This window comes from Kwoniella shandongensis, chromosome 14 (genome assembly GCF_008629635.2).
Source record: "Kwoniella shandongensis chromosome 14, complete sequence".
Lineage (NCBI taxonomy): Eukaryota > Fungi > Basidiomycota > Tremellomycetes > Tremellales > Cryptococcaceae > Kwoniella > Kwoniella shandongensis.
In genome coordinates this window covers 371,325-390,586 of record NC_089300.1, presented here as the reverse complement: position 1 = coordinate 390,586, position 19,262 = coordinate 371,325, and the positions used below count along the sequence as shown (strand labels likewise).

Below are 19,262 nucleotides of genomic sequence, written 5' to 3'. Positions count from 1 at the left end.
AGGCCGTTCATCACCTGTGCCAATCGCCTAGCAGCCAAGTACAACGCCGAGCCATCCGAAGAAACACTGTTCGACATACTAGCTCTGGTCAAGGTTGGACTGGCACCCGAAATGAGGAACGGACACTCTGCCGTCATCGATAGGCTGGGCCAGTTCCCCGAAGTACAGTGGCCCAGAGTGCAGGAGGTGCCGAAAGGCCACACCAAGAGCCCGGTAGTGAAGGCAAAGCAGCTGGTGGAGGCGGGGTTGATCAGCAAGGCAGCAAGGATACTGAGTTCGGATGCAAAGATCGCCGCTCTCGACGACGAGACAATCGAGGCACTCAAGAGCAAGCACCCTGTAGGCCATGGTCAACCCTTCCACCCCCCTCTCCGAGCCGAAGTTGGGGTTCCTACCATGCCCGAATCGAACGACATCCTCCTCGCCCTCAAGAGCTTCCGTCCCGACACATCTCCCGGACCGTCTGGGTGGACAGTGAAGCTTATGACCCTGGCGTGCAGTGAGGAACCATTCCGCCACTTCCTCACTACCCTGACGACGAAGATTGCTGCTGGAGTTGCGGAGGGGAAGGACTTGCTTCGGGTGGCGAGGCTGACACCATTGCTCAAGCCGGACGGTGGTATACGCCCTATCGCGGTGGGGGAGATGTTTTATCGCTTGGCGATGAAGGCCATCTTCACCTCCAACTTCGATAAGGATAGCTTGTCAACGAACCAGTTCGGAGTGGGTAGCAAGGGAGGAGTAGAGACCATCATCCACGGGGTCCAGCACACGATCGACAAGCACCCTGCATTCCGACGGTTCAGATACCTCACATCCCTCGATGCCTCGAACGCATTCAACGCTCTGTATCGACACCTGCTCGCGGCAGCCATCCGCCGGCATGCGCCAAACTTCTAGAGAGCTACGGAGTGGTCGTACGGGACGCCGTCAGAACTTCTGGTATACTCAGAGGGGAAGACGGTCACCATCGAGTCCTCAGAAGGAGTCAAACAAGGAGATCCGCTGGGGCCACTGCTCTTCTCCCTGGCCATCAAGGATGCGGTGGACGAGCTTCAAGCCCTTCTGGGGGAGAAGTATCTAGTCCTGGCGTATCTCGACGACATATTCATCCTGGGGGAAGACGATGGAGCGCTACAGAAGGCCATCGACTTCTTTGGCTCAGGTCAGTCTCCGTTGCGTCTCAACCGCTCGAAGTGTAAGCAGGTGGATCTGGATGAGGTGATGAAGAACGACGAGGGATTCCGTCTCCTGGGATCGTGTGTAGGATCCGTTGAAGCTAGACAAGCTTTTCTGCAGAAGAAGATTGAGGAAGTGGGTGGTGAGATACGAGAGCTCCATCAATTACCGAAGCAACACGCCCTCCTCATCCTCCGGTTCTCTTGCCAGCAAAAACTACGCCATCTCCAACAAACGCTCTTGCCGACCGACCTCGACGCGACATGGGATGAGCTGGACAACCTCCTCTGGACTTCCCTTGACAGGATCCGCGGCTTTGCTCCAGACCACTCCCAGTCTAAGCTCGACCGAGACCTCCTGTCCCTCCCACCAGCCATGGGGGGTGTCGGCCTATCGTCCTATAGGGATTACTCCCCCCTTGGATACAAAGCAGCCACGTCACTCGCTTTGTCGTCCCTTTGCACCCTGGTTGACAACCTGGACGAACCTGTCGACCCCTTGTCTCAGCGAGAGCTGTGTAAAGAAGCCAACACCATCAAGCACAAGTCCATCATGGCTTCTCTACCCCTCCTCGACAGGATTTCGGTGGTCGAATCGAGTTCACAGCTGGGCCGGAAGTGGCTCTCAGCCATTCCGTCAGCTCCGCGCTTTGTCATCCCGGACGCAGCGATACAGTCCGCTCTCTTCTACCGCACCCTTCAGCCTGGATACAGCGGGACCTGTCGGAAGTGCTCCGCACCAAACACCCTCGGGCATGATGAGAACTGCATGGGACGGAGCCGATACGTCAAGGCTCGCCACGACGCCGTAAAGCACCGTCTGGCAGCAGCGCTCAAGTCGATCCCGGGATCCACGGTGGTAGAAGAGCCATACATCGTCAACAGGCTCGACCGTCTCAACGACATCAAGGTAACACTGGACGACGCGGACAACCGACCAACCATCACCGAAGAGTACGACCTCAAGATCATATCGCTGTACGCATCAACATACCAGGAGGCATTGCAGTCCAACGGCAAGACTAGAGAGGAAAGGATGGAGTTTGAGAGGTTAGGACTGGCTGGACAATGGGAGGAGGAGACGGAGAAGCGAGCCCTCAAGGTGCTGGCCCAGCAGGCGAGAAGGAAGGTGACGGGACTACCTGCCGAGGAAAGAGAACGAGTGGAAGGGACCGGGCTATTCACGCCCCTTGTCCTCTCGACGGGAGGTCTCCTGGACGAAGAAACGATGGCGAAGATCAGCGATTGGAAGAGGTGGAACATGCCTGGGGCTGCCTATGGTTGGATGCTAATGTCGATCTCCGTAGCATTAGTCAGGGCGAGGGCGAGAACACTCCTCGCTTGAGCGGCTGCCTAGCCACGCAGCATCTAGTAGCTTCCCTCTGATAGCTTCTCGTTACCCCTCTATACAGACTATGCATCTAAAATCTGCGCAGCTAAGCTGGGTATCGCTCGGTTAGTACCAAGGTGGGGGACCACTTGGGAATCCCGGGTGCTGTAGTTTTTGCTTTTTGCTCTTCTGGAGGAGTAGGTGTGGATGCATGCATGCATGCATTTTGTTTTGTTATGTGATGAGAAGATGCAGTGTGAGAGTGGTTTGGAGAAGAGGGGGGTGGTGTTGATGGTTTTGTAGTTGATCGGGGATTTTATCCATCACGCGCGTTTTCAGTTTTGATCACTTAGTTCAGATGCTTTCTTCTGATAAATGTTTGACTCCGACGCCAGGAGTTGAAGTAGCGAGTTCGCTCTCCTAGCGTTGATGGAGCGAAACACAACCACAAATGAGAGGGGGATGTCATAACTGTTCTGGTCTATCTATCTGTCCGTCAAAAGAATCCAACCTAATGCTATGCTAAATCGTACTATACGTTATGCGAAATACAAATCCTTCCCTTCGAGTGTGCCCTACTTGGTCAACTGCTTCTTCCTGAACGCCTCTGTCATGTCCTTTTGGACGTTGGCCATAACGGGTTGATGAGATTTGTATTCCATCGTGAATTCACCTGTACCAACCTAACGTCAGTATACTACACATGACGATCGCTGTTTTGAGAAGCAAGATGAACTCACCCTTGCCCTGAGTCATTCCTCTCAACTGACTTGAATAACCAAACATGTCGTTCAAAGCCACTTCCGCCGTCAAGGTAAACTCATCATCTCTGACTTCCGTGTCGATGATTGTTCCTTTACGTTGATTAAGCGCTCCAATGACGTTACCTTGGAACTCGATAGGTGCGACGACTTCGACAGTCATGACAGGTTCGAGGACGACAGGTCTGGCCTTTTGGAAGGCTTCTCTGAATGCACCAACGGAAGCGAGTCGGAAAGCCAATTCGTTAGAATCGACAGTATGCGCTGAACCATCTTCGAGGACGAATCGACATCCAGTGATAGGGTGACCAGTCAACAAACCTCGATCGAGCGCTTCTTGGAAACCCTTCTCGATAGCAGGAATGAACTGCTGAGGGATATTACCTCCGATGATCCTGTTGTCGAAAGCCGTGTCCTTGCCAGTATCGGGATCCGTCTCCATAGGTTCAATTCGACCGATGACTCGACCGAATTGACCAGAACCACCAGACTGCTTCTTGTGGGTGTAGTTGAACTTTGAGGGTTCGGTGATAGTCTCTCGGAAGGCGACTCGGGGTTTACCGGTGACACAGGCGACATTGTATTCTCGCTTCATTCGCTCGACGTAGATGTCCAAGTGAAGCTCGCCCATACCAGAAATGATAGTCTAAGCGGGATCAGCGATTGTCTCCAAGCTGTCAGAAACACGCTCACCTCCTGAGACTCTCCGTCGACGTGGACACGGAACGTGGGGTCCTCCTTCTGGAATCGGTTGAGAGCACGAGAGAAATTGGGCGTTTCATTGCCCTCCGGTCGAATAGAAAGCGAGATGACAGGCTCGGGAACGAACATGGAGGTCTGTCGTCAGCGCTGCTATGACCAAGGCGAACTCACCATTGAGTAAGTAGTAGATCCGTCGGTGAAAGTGTCACCCGAAGAGCACTCGACACCGAACATGGCACAAATCTCTCCCGCGCCGATAGCTTCAACGTCCTGTAAAGCTTATCAGCAAGTGGAAGAAGACAGTTGCAACACATCACACTCACCTCCATCTCATCACTGTGCATCCTCACTAATCTGGGGACCTTGACCTTCTTTCCTGTCCTAGCGTTGTAAATAAGAGAACCTCTCTTCAACTCTCCCTGGTACACTCTCATGTAGGTCAATTGACCATATCGACCTTCTTCCAACTTGAATGCCAAGCCGACCAACGGTGCATCGGCAGCAGGAACAAGGGGGATGGGAGGCGCCTGAGGAGGCAAAGCCGCATCGAGAGCCTGGTTGTGGACCTCGTTAGGGTTGGGGAGATAAGCGCAAACACCATCGAGAAGAGCTTGAACACCCGTGTTCTTGATTGCTGAACCGAGGAAGACTGGGGTGAATCGCAAAGAGGTAGTCGCTCGTCGGAGGGCTTGGGCAATGTCGAGTTCGGAGATGGGGGCTTCCTCAAGGAAAAGATCGCAAAGTGTCTCATCGGCTTCGGACAATTGCTCGATGAGTTCCGCTCGCTTCTCCTCTGCAAGAGCACGGACGGTCTCTGGGATGTCATCGGTCTCGACGACTTGATTTCTAAGTGAACGCATGCAGTCAGCCAATCTGACGCTTTGAAATGGACACTTGGTGGTGACTCTCGACTCACCCCTTGACACCCTCGTTGTAAAGCGCCTTCATGCGTACAAGGTCGACAACACCCCCAAAGTCGCCTTCCGATCCGATCGGGACCTGAACAGCAGCGGCATTCATCTTTAATTTGCCACGGAGTTGCTGAATGACTCGGAAGGGGTTGGATCCGGCTCTGCAAGTAAGAACGATCAATCAGCTTGGTCCCCTTTCACCGAGTTTGGAGCGCACTCACCGATCCATCTTATTGATGAAAGCCAATCTTGGCACATTGTACCGTCTCATCTGACGATCCACCGTGATAGTTTGCGATTGCACACCACTAACCGCACAGAGCACCAAAACCGCTCCATCCAACACTCTCAGAGCTCTCTCGACTTCGATCGTGAAATCCACGTGACCGGGTGTATCGATAATGTTGATCGCGAACTTTTCTTTCTCTCCACTCGACAAGGTCTCGCCTTCGGCGAGTTCGGTAGGCGGTGTGGGTGCGAGCCAATCTGCGAAAGTTGCAGCGGATTGAATGGTGATTCCCTTTTCACGTTCAAGCTCCATCGAATCCATCTTGGCTCCAACGGCATCACGACCTCGTACTTCGTGAATATCACGAATACGTCCAGTGTAGTAGAGCACCTATAAAATCAGACGTCAATGACAGCGCCGATGAGGTGGGTGGCCAACGAGGTGCGGACTTACACGTTCCGTCAAAGTGGTCTTTCCAGAATCAATGTGGGCGGAGCTGTACAGGTATCTCACAATCAGTACTACTCCTTCGTCTCATGACCTCTCTACCTCTTGCAAGTACGATGAAATGACTGAGACGTCGACTCACATTCCTACGTTTCTCTGCCTTTTTAACCTTTTCAAATCACTATCCTTCAAAACCGGCAACACCCTTTCCGGCCAAACAGATTCTCCCTCGCCATCCTCTTTGACAGCAGCGGCACTCGAAGCAAATCTCTTCTGTACCAAACCGCCACTTGACGACGAGCTGAAAGCGGTAGCGGTAGCGAATCGTTGACGGACAGCTGAAGAAGAAGAAGAAGGGACGATGAGGATCGGTTGTCGTTGTAAGATTGTAGGACGACGAAGGGGTGCTGTCGATATTGATCCTTGACGAAATCGCGATCGAGCAACAGCTCGGGTGATACCTGGCATCGTGTCAACTGGTGTCTATGTGATAATGATACGATCGATTAGACGAAGTCTGGTATGGAGATCAGTGAAAAGTCAAATACATCCAGCTAGACACTGACTGGTAGAGCTCGAGGTCTCGGACTTTTTCGCGAATGTCACGTGATGGTCGGATCAACATCCGTTCATCTCCGCCAGAAGGTGAATGTTGCTCCAGTCACAAATGAAGCATTGCATCTCAAGTGATCGACGTGACATGCTTCCAAATTTGTATCGAGAATGGACGCCCCAATGAGCTATCATTAGTGTTCTGGAAGCTGAAGCAGCACGGGACCCGCCCAAAGGGACTACAATCAATTTTCTGGAAGTTGTATATCCCTCTGTCACCGTGTCAAACAATATATTTTCATCCTGTCCAGACACGCTTTTCCGACCTATAATATGCGAATGCGGCCTATGACCAAATATGAAGAATGTCATGTATATATCAAAGTGACCCATAAGAAAATAAAAGAAACCGAATGGACCAGAAAAGTTGAGTAAACTTTCTCGTCTCGTACTATAAACCCCGCCAATGTTCTCGTTCAATGCTCTGCTCCACCTAACAGATCACCACGCTATTGAGCCCTGGCTTGTACCCCTTGAGCAGCCGCTGCTTGGCCGGCCTGCTGTTGAGGTTGCTGCTGCTGCTGCTGCTGCTGCTGTTGTTGTTGTTGTAGCTGCTGTTGTTGTGGTTGTTGTTGCTGCTGCTGTTGTTGTTGTGGTTGGACAGCTGGTGCTTGTCCCACCTGCTGTGGCACTTGAGCTTGAGGCAACGTCGCATTGTTACCAGAAGTGGTTGTTGTGTACGTCGTCGCGGGAGGAGGATAAGTGGCGCCAGTCAAGTTGTATGTAGGATAGGAGGGAGGGTACGCTCCTGTTCCCCCTCGTGCGATATCAAGTTCACGTCGGAGATGCTCGATCTCGCGGTGCATATCGACTTGTTGAGCCTTCATGTGTCGGACAAAGTCAATAGCTGCAAGGCGTAATGAGTCAGCTCTGCGCTAGGTTGCCGTCGAAGCAACAATATGGATGCTCACCTTTGCTCAAGATCTCCCACTTGCTGGCTTTCATACCTCGATCGGCTGGAAGCTCCTCTCTCAACTCGTCAAACAACTCTTTCATCTCCTTTCTCCTCTTCCTCTCTGCGAGCTTGTGACTGACTCTCAATTCGGGCGATCTCGAGAACGGCTGTTCCTTCTTGATTCCGTCACCCGAATCTGGAGGAGCAAGCATACCAGAATCGTTACCCGAGTCCTGGGTGGTGTTACCTTCTTGTTGACCATCTCGAGCTGGAGAAGCAGTGGCAGAAGCGAGTGTCTCCTCGGTGAAACGGATTTCGGGCGCGAACACAGCGCCATCAGCGACGACATTGCTGCTGCCGGGAGCTGCACCATTGCCGACACTGGAACGGACGGATGACAAGGTTGGGTCGATCTGAATTCGGTTGTCTGTCCCGGTAGCTCCGGTCGGTGCTGCACCGTTCCCTTGAATGGAAGGGATACCGTTGTTGCCAGTAGCGGAGTTGATGGTAGGTGCAACGCCGGAGGGGAAGTTGTATTGCACAGGGAAGACGGTGATGGGCTGTTGAGGAGCTATAGGAAAGTTTGCGAGGTCGTATGCTGCATGATGCGGTGTCTTGTTCCATGAAAAGGGGATATCACCCTTGGAAGGGAGGAATGGAGCAGTCTTCGATTCTCTCGGCGAGACGTCCTTCTCGTTCAGCACCAGTTGCTCGATGATCGACAGCCGACGCTTGCTGGCAGGCTCAGTGGGGACCAACTGAGGTGTAACAAGGGTGGTGCTAATGAATGATTGGGGCGTATCGGGCGTTGTCATGCCGTCTTCTCGGTCATATGTCTTTCGCTTGCGAGAGAGCTCGACGTCGATAGTCAATGGGGAAAAGTGGGAAACGGGACTCTCGGAGGGGCCGCGATTGAGGGGCGCGAGTGATCTTCTGGGACTAGATTCGCTATGAGCCGGTGAACTAGGTCGAGCCACTCCGTCGGCACCGATGACTGGCTTTTCGTCTTTGGTCATTGCGTATTTGGCAAGATCGCTAGCTCTGGAATTGGGTGAAATGATACGAGAAGACGAGGAAGCGAGGTGAACCGTCGATAGATGAGGTGAAGACGTTTGTCTCACAACGTGAGGTCGACTGTGTGGATGAGGGGGTGGTGGAGGTGGGTGCGGATGACGAGGTGTTCTCGGATCAAAAGAGGTTGCAGGTCTACCTTGATTTATCTGACTAATCGAAGGCAAGGAAGGACGAGCGAATTGCGCTTCTGTGTCGTTGTTTCTGTAATGAGGAGGTGGTGGAGCAGGCAGAGGAGGCGGTGGTAGGCTCTGCTTGTATTGTCTGTTGAGACGGTACGAGGTGTAATGTATTAGTTGACAATAACAAATGAGGACTGATGAAAACAATTATTGCCATGAGGAAGAAGTGTGGGAGGGACGTGTTTTCATCGTGTGAACCACGCGATTAGGGTGGGTAATGGAAAAGGAACAAACAATAACAATTCACAAAAACCACTCACTTGGACGACGAGGACTGGTATTGATTAGGATATGATGTTTGTGGTTGGTGTTGGTGGTGTTGATAGTATTGATGATGATCCATTAGATCCCTAAGAGGTTGATCATATGAAGAATGGTAAGCATGGTGGACAGAGTGGTTGGCAGCAACCGCTACGGTGTGGTGTCGCAAAGGTGCAAAAACTGAATAAGGCGGGGGGGGGTGAAGCGGAGGCATGGGAGCAGAGGGGGGGAAAGTGGTGACGCGCCGCTTTCTTTGCTTGATTCCCATCTCACATCACCCTGAACAAATAAACCGCCTCGCGTCATAACGCCGATCATCCTCTTTGCGGCAACACAACACCGAGGGAGCAGCTATCTACGGTGAGACTTTATGCAGGTAGCGGTCCTTCGATGCATATCTCACAATAGGAGGGGCGGCAAGGGGGGAGAAGGTAAATCATCGTACTCACAGGTATATCTGTGGGGGTGAGCGCACGAGCGATGTAATGTTGAGCGGCGCGATCAAAAGACGCGACTTGGAAAAGATCAAGACGAAGCGTGTTCTTCACGTGGATAGGACGATTTGTTATTGTTCAAGTACCGTGCGCTAGAAACTGATAATGACAAAGTCAATTTGAGCTCGTCTCCTTGAGCATAAGACAACATGCACGAGGAGCGATCGGTCTGCTCAGGTAGTATTTCTTCCATGCACATGTACGTGCAGAACACCAGAACGAGCAAGACTGTTCAAGGTTACTTACAGTTGAAATAACGACCTATTCGCCTCCTTTACTCCCGCCAGCTTGCCAGTGATCCTGGTTTCTTCGCCGCTGTTCGAGATAGGGAACGACGATCGTGTGTTGCGCAAGTGCTATTGGTAAATTCGGTGATGCAGCAGGCTGTTGTTTGGTATGTCTACGCCCAGGCAATGTCGTGTCAGTCTACAAGCATAATTGAACACTGCGGATCTAAGCTCGACTGACCTATGTGCTACGAGTGATGGCTATGACAGGTCGTTGATACCGAGCTGCTAGTCTAGTCCGATGTGATGATGATATGAACAATGCTGATGCTGTAAGACGACGATCAAGTGCGAATTATGTCTATTTTCTAAGCGATAGAACAATGCAACTGGAACAACAACAACAATAACAACAACAACAACGACAACGACGATAACAGCCCAAGCATTGCGCTGCATCACACTAGTGTTCTGGCCTTTGCTTTATCTCTCTTCTCGCTGCAGTTAACATTCCTTCTTCACACGTGTACGCGACTTCGATGGCATGTTGGTAGTCCTATCGGATCGGATTAACCCAGTAAGTCTAAAAATCCAAGACAATCAATGTACGATATAATAATAATAACCCTTTACAAACGGTACCAGACCTTGTTTTGTCACATCTGTCTGTGTCTCAACTTGAACTACTAACACTTTCTCGTCTCGTGGTCTGCATGAGTAGTATGAGTGGACGTGAGCGTGAGGGTGCGGTTTACTTTGTCATACAACCTATCCCGTAATAGTAACTAATAACGGACGAAGTAGTAGTCTAAACCTGTTTTAATGCGGGCTTGTATGTGTCACGTACAAACTTTGTTTTGTCCTCGGTGTATAATCGAGTATAGGTCTATCCCCCCTTTGAGTTTGGCATGTGGCTTGTTTACTTACTGTCCGGCTTTGCTTAACAGACACGAGGTGTAAGTTGTTCGCTTACCTGCACGATGCCAACGAAGCGAAGCGTGTACAACTCAAAAGTCTACCACAAGGTATACGTTGCACGAGGGGGTGTATCGTCCATCCAACAATATTTCTTTGGAAAGTTCATCCATCAAGATATTCCGGTCTTTGATACGTCGGGGCGCTGTCTCTGTCGATCAAAAGAGTACGACGAGCATGTCAACCAATGCACCCTACGAGAGCCAATGCTCGATGCCAACGCCACGCGCAGACGCTAAGGGGGCTTATATTAAAAGTAATAGCGTAAATCTTACTAAACTCAAACTCAAATCGTCCCTAAACCCAATCTTTTCCTTCGATGTATCGTTCTTAGGTCGGTTATCGGTCCGGTTTACTGGAACACTGGAACACTGGAACGAATGTTCAAGTCAGTCAGTCTGTCACCTAACCACGTTCTAGTCCGTAAACCCTGGACGGAACATGGAATTTAACATTTGGACTTTGCCCTGAAATCTGATCTGATCTGGTTCGTCGCGCAAGCTAAGCTGACGGAGCGTGCGCCGCTTTCTTCCTTCCTACGGACATCAGGATCCATTTTGCATGCACTACTGTACAACACAGTAAGAGTACGGTGTGTGCGGATCGTCTATCGGAATAATAAAGGATGAACAACGGGGGGCCGAATAACGACGACGACAACGAGAACGGGGCGGCCGACTTGGAGTCTCTTTTGTCACAAACGCCGATGTGCCTACGGACCCGTTCATTCGTTCGTTCATTTGAGCTGGATCATTCCTTTCCAGCCGCGGAAGATAGCACACGACGCATCTCTCACATCAGGGTAGCACGAAAGTTGAGCCAGGCCGGATAGCTCATAGTTGGAAGGATGGCAAATCACCATACATAAGTAACGCGACGCGTGTTATGTTTCTGGAACTGGCAGACAGCTTAAGACTGCACTTGGCTACGATCAGCTTGGTTAGGTAGCAGACTCTTGGAAGATGTATTCCTGAATTCAAAGGGTGAACGTAGATCCGTTAGGCAAAGATGAGTGACGTGGCCGGAGCTACAGTACGAGCTCCCGAAAACTTCGAACCAAACCCTCAGTGGCGTGGCAAACGCCATGGTCGATCATCTTACGGTATTCCAGGGATTGCACCTGTGTCAGGAAGCCGTGCCATATGGCTGGGGTATCGTTCCTGCCCAAGTCATCGACTGCCAGTAGGAGAAACAACACAGCTGTTTTACATGTGACTCTTTCTATCTCACGGTCGAACGCATTGAGAGGGTTCGTTACTGAAGAGCCAACTCTGCTCACTCGCAGATTGACGTATATCGTCTCCGCGTGCGGCATACCACCAACACACGTCAGCAAAGATAGTATAAACTGTGTCTTTTGCATCTGACTCCATCTAACAATGCAATGGGTATCTGTTCCAAATGAAGGCAAATTACAGTTCCTCCTTCACAGCCTCTTGCCCTTCCTGTTGCTCAGCCTGAACCTTAACAGACTCTTCTCCTTGCTCCGGCCAACATACAGCTGGACTGGTGACTTTGAATCTGTACTCGCATTTCTCTGGCTCGGAGATGGACAGCAAAGCGTTTGCGGTACCACATGTGATGTCAACTTTGACGCTTCGTAAAGGTCCGTTCCAGCATTTGGCACTGCAAGGCAAACGGTCATTCGTAAGTAGTGATTCAATGGATCAGATTGTGAGACTATGGTGGATGCAATGAGTTGACCAGCTCACCCGTTGCCGTAGAGTTGCTGAGAATAGTATGCCAATGATCCCTCTTGTTCAGCAGTGTTCCAATCAGAGAAAGTACTGCCGTGGGTGAAGTGATCAGCAAAGCCAGACTACTCGAGTACAAACAGTCAAGCCAATCAAGGACTGAGAGGACGATCTCACCCCATATGGTTGGACGAGCCGTCTTTGTTACTCTTCTGTGTAGCTTTACCGAAGAAACACAACTCGTATGTGTAGCTTTTAGGGCATCATCAGCTTCATCCCAGTCATCAACGGATTCCGGACATCACTCACTCGCCAGAGACCTTGTCAATGCAGGTACCGTCCAACTTCTTCCACTCCATCTGAGGACCGTAGCCCAAAGTCATACGCTCAAGCGTGTCCTCCGTCTTGCGAATATCGTTGTTCAGCTTATTGAGATCATTGGCGAGATTTCGGTGTTTCTCCCGAGCAGCGGACACGACTGAGATTGATATGGACCGTCAGCTGACCTGAAACAATGTGGTATTTGAAACGACTCACGTGGGCCATCAGCACTGCTGGTCTTGGACGCGGACTTGTTCTTGCCAGCCAGACCGAAACGAATCATCCATTCGATGGCGATATCACGTACGCTCTCCCAGGAGCCGTAGAGCGAATCGGGAATGTACTCGTCCAGCTTCCACACTGCTCATCGTCAAGTCAGTTTCTGCTTCCAACCCTCAATCTCATAAAAACTCACAGAGACTACTCTCGTCTTCATCATCATCTTCGTCGTCCAGAGACTCTCCAATATCAGACAACAATAACCCTTCCAGATCCTTCCTGTCCAGGTCGTCAAGCTCATTATCCGAGATCTCTTCCTCCTTCTCCTCTTCTTCCTGTTTGACTTCACCCTCGATTGCAGTAGGCTCCTCACCCTCCGTAGGCGCAGCAGCACCTGTCAACTCCTCGTAGCCCACAACAGCAGCCTTGACTGCCATATCTTGGTAGTTCGGGTTGTAGCCTTTTGCGAGTTCGGATAGGATGTTGTGGAGAGTGTCGAGTTCCGATTGGAGTCGAGATGTTTTAGATCGAAGTCGGGTGAGAGCGAGACGGTGAGACAGAAGTGAGGTGTAGAGAGCTGAAAGGTGGATACGTTAGTACATTGTCTACAGAGGCGAAGCCGATATAGAAAGAGTAAATACACACGAGACTGCTTCTTCTTGTCCAGCTCCTGCTTGCTACGTGCCTCGGTCTTGTCAAGTGATACTACGAAATCAAAATCATTCAGCTTGGTCCTGCTAAACGCGCCGTACAGGCACTACGCACCTCGAGCCTTTTCCACCTCTGCTTCTCTCGCTTTCACTTCGGACTTCTTCTTCTCCAGTTCTTCTTCTAATCGTTTCTTCTCGCCTGTTGCCCATTTGATATATGAGTTCCGTATTTTCCCGCCCTGCATGTCCGGAGTCAGCCATATACCCATGAGTGATGTTCAGGGAGGTTTGTTTCAGGTGCGATAGTTGCTTGGAAGTAAAAATAAACGCTCACCGTCTTCCTAGTCTTTTGCTCCGCATCTCGCGCTTCACGATAATTCCTCCCAATCTCGGCACATCTATCAGGACATGCGCCAGTGGCCCATTCGTCTGAGCCATCACAGCATTCCGGATCTACAGTGCACCATTATGAGCTATAGCGTAACATAATAGATTCAGTTGAGGAAGGAATCTTACCGCATATTCCATCGTTGACGCGACTACTCAATACTTGACCGGGAATATGTCCCTCGTTCTTACAGTAGAATATGCCTATGGGACACGCTGAAGTTCCAGGCTCGTCTGATCCGTCTGGACAATCACAATAATCATCGTTGATCGCTGAGAAGGGAAGGGTAAGAGATCCGTCAAGGCATGTGAATGTACCGGATGAATTCGGGGTATACTTGTCGAAGACTGCAAAGAGGGGAGATATCAGCCTCTGAATCACAGCCAGGAAAGTGGTTGACGGCTCGTCCAACTTACGCGCTGAACTGAGACCGCGTATAGACTCTGGCGTGACTGGCTTCTTCTCAGCGAATGAGAGCTGTGGGGAAAGAACCAAGAGCCCTGAGAGAAGAGTGGAGAGCATCATTGCCTTGTCCGGCATGGTGGTGACGTCTTGTTGTTGAGCAAATTGCTGTTATCAACTTGTTATGAGAAGTAGCATCGAGGTCAGTATCTGTGCAAAGTCAGGTCCCAAGAGGTTCTCTCGTCGCGATGGGAGCCACGTGGAAGAGGTCTGCCTCCACTTGGTCCTTGATAAGTGGGAGGGTATGTTAGACAACTGCACTAAAAGGCGGCAAGTGCCGGTATCAAGTTTACGTCTACGGGTTTCCGGGTATTGAACCAATCAAATCACCCGGTTCACACAACAAGGACAACTCTACTCTCGACTTTTGACTTTTGACTCGGTAAAGCCGTCTTTATGATCATTATTGATTACACGATAGCATAGCTGGTCGTCCACTGTCTACTTGTATTCTCTTGTTGTAGCTACTTTTACCGTCATATCCAGCAAAGTTCTACCTTTTGACAACCCGCACCATGTCGTTGGCATCAGCAGCGCCGATACCGCGAATGTTCACGTCCCGATCAATATTCGCCATCACCAGACCGCGCGTTACGACACCCAGAGCTTCCACCTCCTTCATCTCCCCATTCGCCGCTCGATCACGAGGATATGCGACAGTGGAGGACAAGTTTGATCCCAACAGCGTCGAGAGAGCGACCGATGAGGTTGATGTGTGTATCGTTGGTGGAGGTCCGGCCGGTCTAAGTGCCGCGATCAGATTGAAGCAGCTCGAACAGGAGAAGGGTGGCGATGAGCTGAGAGTGGTCGTTCTAGAAAAAGGTGGAGAGGTCGGTATGTATACACGATCTGCCTCAAATTATTGTGCGTGCCGGATGCCATGCTGACGATACTCCTACTCGTCGCAGGCGCACACATCCTTTCAGGAGCTGTGATCGAGACACGCGCATTGGACGAGCTCATACCCGATTGGAAAGAATTGGGTGCACCTCTGAATCAGCCCGCCACCTCGGATAGCATGCGATTCCTCACTTCCTCCTCCTCTTTCCCCATGCCCCATCCTCCACAAATGAATAACAAGGGCAACTACATCGTCTCCCTCTCTCGATTCACTGCATGGTTGGGAGAACAAGCGGAAGCTCTCGGTGTGGAGGTCTATCCAGGATTCGCAGGAGCAAAGGTGCTCTACACGGAAGATGGCAAGGGTGTCAAGGGTGTCGTCACTGGAGATGTTGGACTAGACAAGGATGGTCAACCGAAAGATTCATACGAGCCCGGCATGGAGTTCCATTCCAAAGTGACGCTCATTGCGGAGGGCGCTCACGGATCGTTGTCGAAGGAGATTCAAAACAAGTTCAATCTCCGAGAAGGAAAAGATCCGCAAACGTACGGTCTGGGAATCAAGGAGGTGTGGAAGGTCAGAGATGAGGTGTACGAACCTGGAAAGGTGGTTCACACTCTCGGTTGGCCACTGGATTACAAGACATATGGTGGAAGTTGGTTGTACCACATGGAGGACAATATGGTCAGCTTGGGTTTGGTGGTTGGATTGGATTATCAGAACCCATACTTGTCACCGTACAAGGAGTTCCAGGTGAGTCTCGTCTGTCATTGCTACCATGATTTGAGACTGATTGACTCGGAAGCAGAGAATGAAACACCACCCTTTCTTCGCTAACATCCTGAAAGACGGACAATGTATCGCATACGGTGCTCGAGCTTTGAATGAAGGAGGATTCCAATCTATACCGAAGTTGCACTTCCCGGGAGGTGCTCTCATCGGATGTTCTGCTGGTTTCCTCAACGTGCCAAAAGTGAGTCGCCGCCACATCTCGATGAGTTCAGATAGGTCTGACATATCACCTTCTCCTCCAGATCAAGGGGACACACAATGCTATGAAGTCAGGTATGCTGGCCGCCGAAACAGCCTACGCGTCATTGCGATCGAATCCCGAGGCGGAAACGGAATCCGAGCAACCGGTCGACATGTCAGCATACGCTACTGCTATCGAGGGATCTTTCATCTGGAAGGAGCTCAAGGAGGTCAGGAATCTGAGACCGTCATTCCATAACCCCTTGGGCTTATGGGGCGGTATGGCATATTCTGGTGTGGACAGTTTGATCTTGCGAGGAAGGGTACCTTGGACATTTAGAAATAAGGTCGAGGACCACGAGATGACCAAGAAGGCTAGGTGAGAATCGAGCTCTTGCTATGTACATTCGCACAAGCTAATGTTGAATAACAGTGAGGTCAAACCCATCGAGTACCCCCAGCCCGATGGCAAACTTTCCTTCGATATCCTGACATCCGTCTCGTTGACTGGTACCAACCACGCCGAAAACCAACCTGTACACTTGAGATTACCGGAGGAGAAGGGTGCCAAGGAGAGACATACTGCGGCCAACGTGCATGGTGAGTTACATTGCGCCGTTTCGCCTTACGCGAGTTTCAGCTGACTTTTCTCGCAGATTACGCTGGTCTGCTTGGTCGAGTCTGTCCCGCCGCCGTGTACGAGTATGCGGACGCCGAGGGGGCAGAGGCAGATGCTGAGGGGAAGAAGTTTGTCATTAACTCCCAAAACTGTATCCACGTGAGTATCAATATATCACGTGAATCATGGAATTTCTTGAGCTGACGACATCGGTAGTGCAAGACTTGTTCAATCAAGACACCGACACAAGATATCAAGTGGACTGGTGAGTCTGCTGTTTCGTTAGTAGAGGAAACTGCTGACTTGGGTGCATGCGTTATTAGTCCCTGAAGGTGGCGGTGGTCCCAAATACAGTGAGTTGTCATGTCATCCGTCCGTTGTTTAGAAGCTGACTGGGACCTATTCTACCTCAGCCATCACATGATCGTGGCGATTTTTGGATCGTCCAGCATTCCGTTTGTCTGTCCGTCGTTCTTATGCAGCGCATATAATCATGTCCGCTGTTCCTTTCTTCCGGTCCGTGTGGATGATCGACAGGGATCAGGGGGTCCTTTGCTTCTTCCGGCCCGATGTCCGCTCATCTCGTGACACGTCGCGATACTGATGACTCTGCATGACATGTGCTGAATGTGAAGGAGCCGTCAGAAAGATTTCTGACGATCACGAAACTTCCGTTGACACTCATCCGTGAAAATCTCGTCGATCCGACAACCCCCTCGCTCCCGGATCAGCGACTCTACCCCTGTCAGATGCAGGCTTCCTTTCAGCTTGGACGGACTCCTTTCAAACCTTCCTTTCACACCGTTCCGTAAACTCGAACGATGATTCATGCAAAGGAAGGTATCGCAAATACCGTTCGGTTCCATACCATCCTTCCAACACCCGTAAGTATCGTTTCCAGAACGCTTGTATACATATCCTTTAGGAACACGAGTCTCAACTTGGGTAAGGAGTCAGTGAATGGAGCTGAATGATCGATAAAGGAGATCACAAGGGGTTTGGTTTTGGGGTGGTGGGGAGTAAGATCTTCTCCATTCCCTTTCATCGCGAACGAAGATCAATTGAGCATTTGACTTACTTGCTGTTGCTTTGTCAACTTTCTAACGCACGACCAAGCGATCATCATTGCAGAACAATCAATTCCGCTTATAAAGAGCTTGCCTCACTCACACTTTCGAAAGGGTTCTTTCTGTCCGTGACCGTATCTGATATACTGCCCATCAAGCACAAAAATAAAATAAAAAACGAAACGCATAGTCGTCCTTAAAATAGCCATATAATCAACATAAAGGTTACCCAATTTCTTACACTATAGACAACGATACCTGGTGTATTGTATCCTCAAGACTACGAATCACGAAAGCTCACTCCAAAAGGGATCAAAGGCAAGAGATCTAGGTGGATCCTTTATCTCTCTCCTCGGACGAACACCATCCAAAAAGCCGAAGCGATCGACATTTGCCGAAGACATAACAACAAAGGTTGTACGAGGTAAAACACATCACTACACCACTTCCTTCTGCGGGAGAAAAGAAAAGAAGGAACCTCAACTTCCCACGGTACGAAGACCATTTCGGATCTAAGGACAAGCGCGATCCAAGGCCACTGGGAAGTACGGCAAGAACGAAGTAGAAGGCCCACAGCGACAGCGCACTGCAGAAAGAAGCAAGATCTACGTCGGTCTTCGCATCATCCCATCTCATCACGATCATCTCGGATCTACATCATCACCTAGCGATTGTATTTAGTCCCACAGAAGCAGATTCCGCTTTGTCTTATCAACTCGCCATAATGATGTTCTCGTCAGCTCAGCCAATGGGACATTTCTCAACCCCTCAACTCAAGATGGCAACTATGAGTTTGGCAAGTGTGCAAATGGAATTGGAGAGGATGAAGAGGATGCCTATGGTTGGTGCAGAGGTTTATCTCGATGTGTTGAATCGGTAAGTCATGTCCATAAGCCAGATTAGCTGTGGTCGTGTACTGTAGATAGCTAGCCGAGCTAATAGAGAAATCTACCCCTCTTTCTAATCTTCTTCCCAATCGCAATCTTTTGGCGTCACTACCACTTCATTCTCGTCCGATTTTGCTCTTGATTCTCATCATACCGACACATTCGGACCATTGCCCTACCCAGTCTGCTTGAGCCCCTGGCGCTGGTGCAAGGCATGTTGGGATTCAGAAACTGGTTGGCGGAAGTTCAGTTCTTCATGGGTGTCCTGAAACGACGGTCTTTCGGCGGTATGCCATTGTGAGTCGAGTCGACAATGTCACTTCCAAGTCGTCGACACATAGAAATACCAGATATCACAACCTATTTTTTCAATGCGAGATGATGTTGCACCTGGCCGACGAGAGGTACTGACACGATCCATCTGCGCAGAACACCGAGAGAACGACAGGTCTTACAGTGGTACTCGGCACGTTGGCGAGAGCTGAGAGGAGGACCTGTAAGTGGTCTCTTGGGGCTGATAATATCGATAGTTACAATGCTGATACTCGATTGGGTTATCAGTGTGACATGGGTCGACCAGAGGCACAGATCGTGAGTGGTTGTAGGATCATCTGAGGACACAGACAGGCTGACGAGGAATTGGTTGAATTAGGTCCTGATTGCTCTTGGCGAGCTTTCCATGTTCTAATTCACCAGTTTTACAGCCCCTTGCTCGATCGGTATGCCTTGCCCATCAGCTTGTTCACCTCTTCAAGCTCATTTTTTTCCGTCCCCGTTGTGGCATAGAGTAGATATTTTCTTCCCCCTTCATTACCTGTTGTACTACTAGATCACCATTGTTTGAGTCATCCTTTGTCTCGCATATCG

General features: G+C 50.4%; 5 protein-coding genes across 5 annotated transcripts; 2 read left to right on the top strand and 3 right to left on the bottom strand.

The window, feature by feature from the left end:
• Positions 1–3,083: 3,083 nt before the first annotated feature.
• On the bottom strand, positions 3,084–6,026 carry CI109_107230 (elongation factor G, mitochondrial; the record flags this gene model as incomplete). Its single annotated transcript, XM_065967988.1, has 9 exons — positions 3,084–3,181; positions 3,249–3,915; positions 3,963–4,085; positions 4,143–4,241; positions 4,295–4,817; positions 4,888–5,043; positions 5,104–5,501; positions 5,565–5,607; positions 5,701–6,026. The coding sequence occupies 9 exons, from the start codon at positions 6,024–6,026 to the stop codon at positions 3,084–3,086; spliced, it is 2,433 nt and encodes an 810-aa protein (XP_065824060.1).
• A 593-nt stretch (positions 6,027–6,619) lies between these two features.
• Positions 6,620–8,793, bottom strand: CI109_107229 (uncharacterized protein; the record flags this gene model as incomplete). Its single annotated transcript, XM_032003685.1, has 3 exons — positions 6,620–7,017; positions 7,082–8,400; positions 8,579–8,793. The coding sequence occupies 3 exons, from the start codon at positions 8,791–8,793 to the stop codon at positions 6,620–6,622; spliced, it is 1,932 nt and encodes a 643-aa protein (XP_031862098.1).
• Positions 8,794–11,687: 2,894 nt separating this feature from the next.
• CI109_107228 (uncharacterized protein) lies at positions 11,688–14,087 on the bottom strand (the record flags this gene model as incomplete). The annotated part of the gene is made up of 11 exons (XM_032003684.1): positions 11,688–11,901; positions 11,988–12,062; positions 12,147–12,221; positions 12,279–12,447; positions 12,507–12,650; positions 12,706–13,086; positions 13,155–13,214; positions 13,275–13,398; positions 13,494–13,612; positions 13,676–13,894; positions 13,964–14,087. 11 exons carry the CDS (start codon positions 14,085–14,087, stop codon positions 11,688–11,690), a joined length of 1,704 nt encoding a protein of 567 aa, XP_031862097.1.
• Positions 14,088–14,524: 437 nt separating this feature from the next.
• Positions 14,525–16,865, top strand: CI109_107227 (uncharacterized protein; the record flags this gene model as incomplete). Its single annotated transcript, XM_032003683.1, has 9 exons — positions 14,525–14,843; positions 14,918–15,603; positions 15,659–15,823; positions 15,885–16,201; positions 16,256–16,422; positions 16,479–16,600; positions 16,658–16,706; positions 16,765–16,794; positions 16,855–16,865. The coding sequence occupies 9 exons, from the start codon at positions 14,525–14,527 to the stop codon at positions 16,863–16,865; spliced, it is 1,866 nt and encodes a 621-aa protein (XP_031862096.1).
• A 1,367-nt stretch (positions 16,866–18,232) lies between these two features.
• Positions 18,233–19,083, top strand: CI109_107226 (uncharacterized protein; the record flags this gene model as incomplete). Its single annotated transcript, XM_032003682.2, has 5 exons — positions 18,233–18,384; positions 18,579–18,692; positions 18,825–18,891; positions 18,957–18,986; positions 19,048–19,083. The coding sequence occupies 5 exons, from the start codon at positions 18,233–18,235 to the stop codon at positions 19,081–19,083; spliced, it is 399 nt and encodes a 132-aa protein (XP_031862095.2).
• Positions 19,084–19,262: the final 179 nt, after the last annotated feature.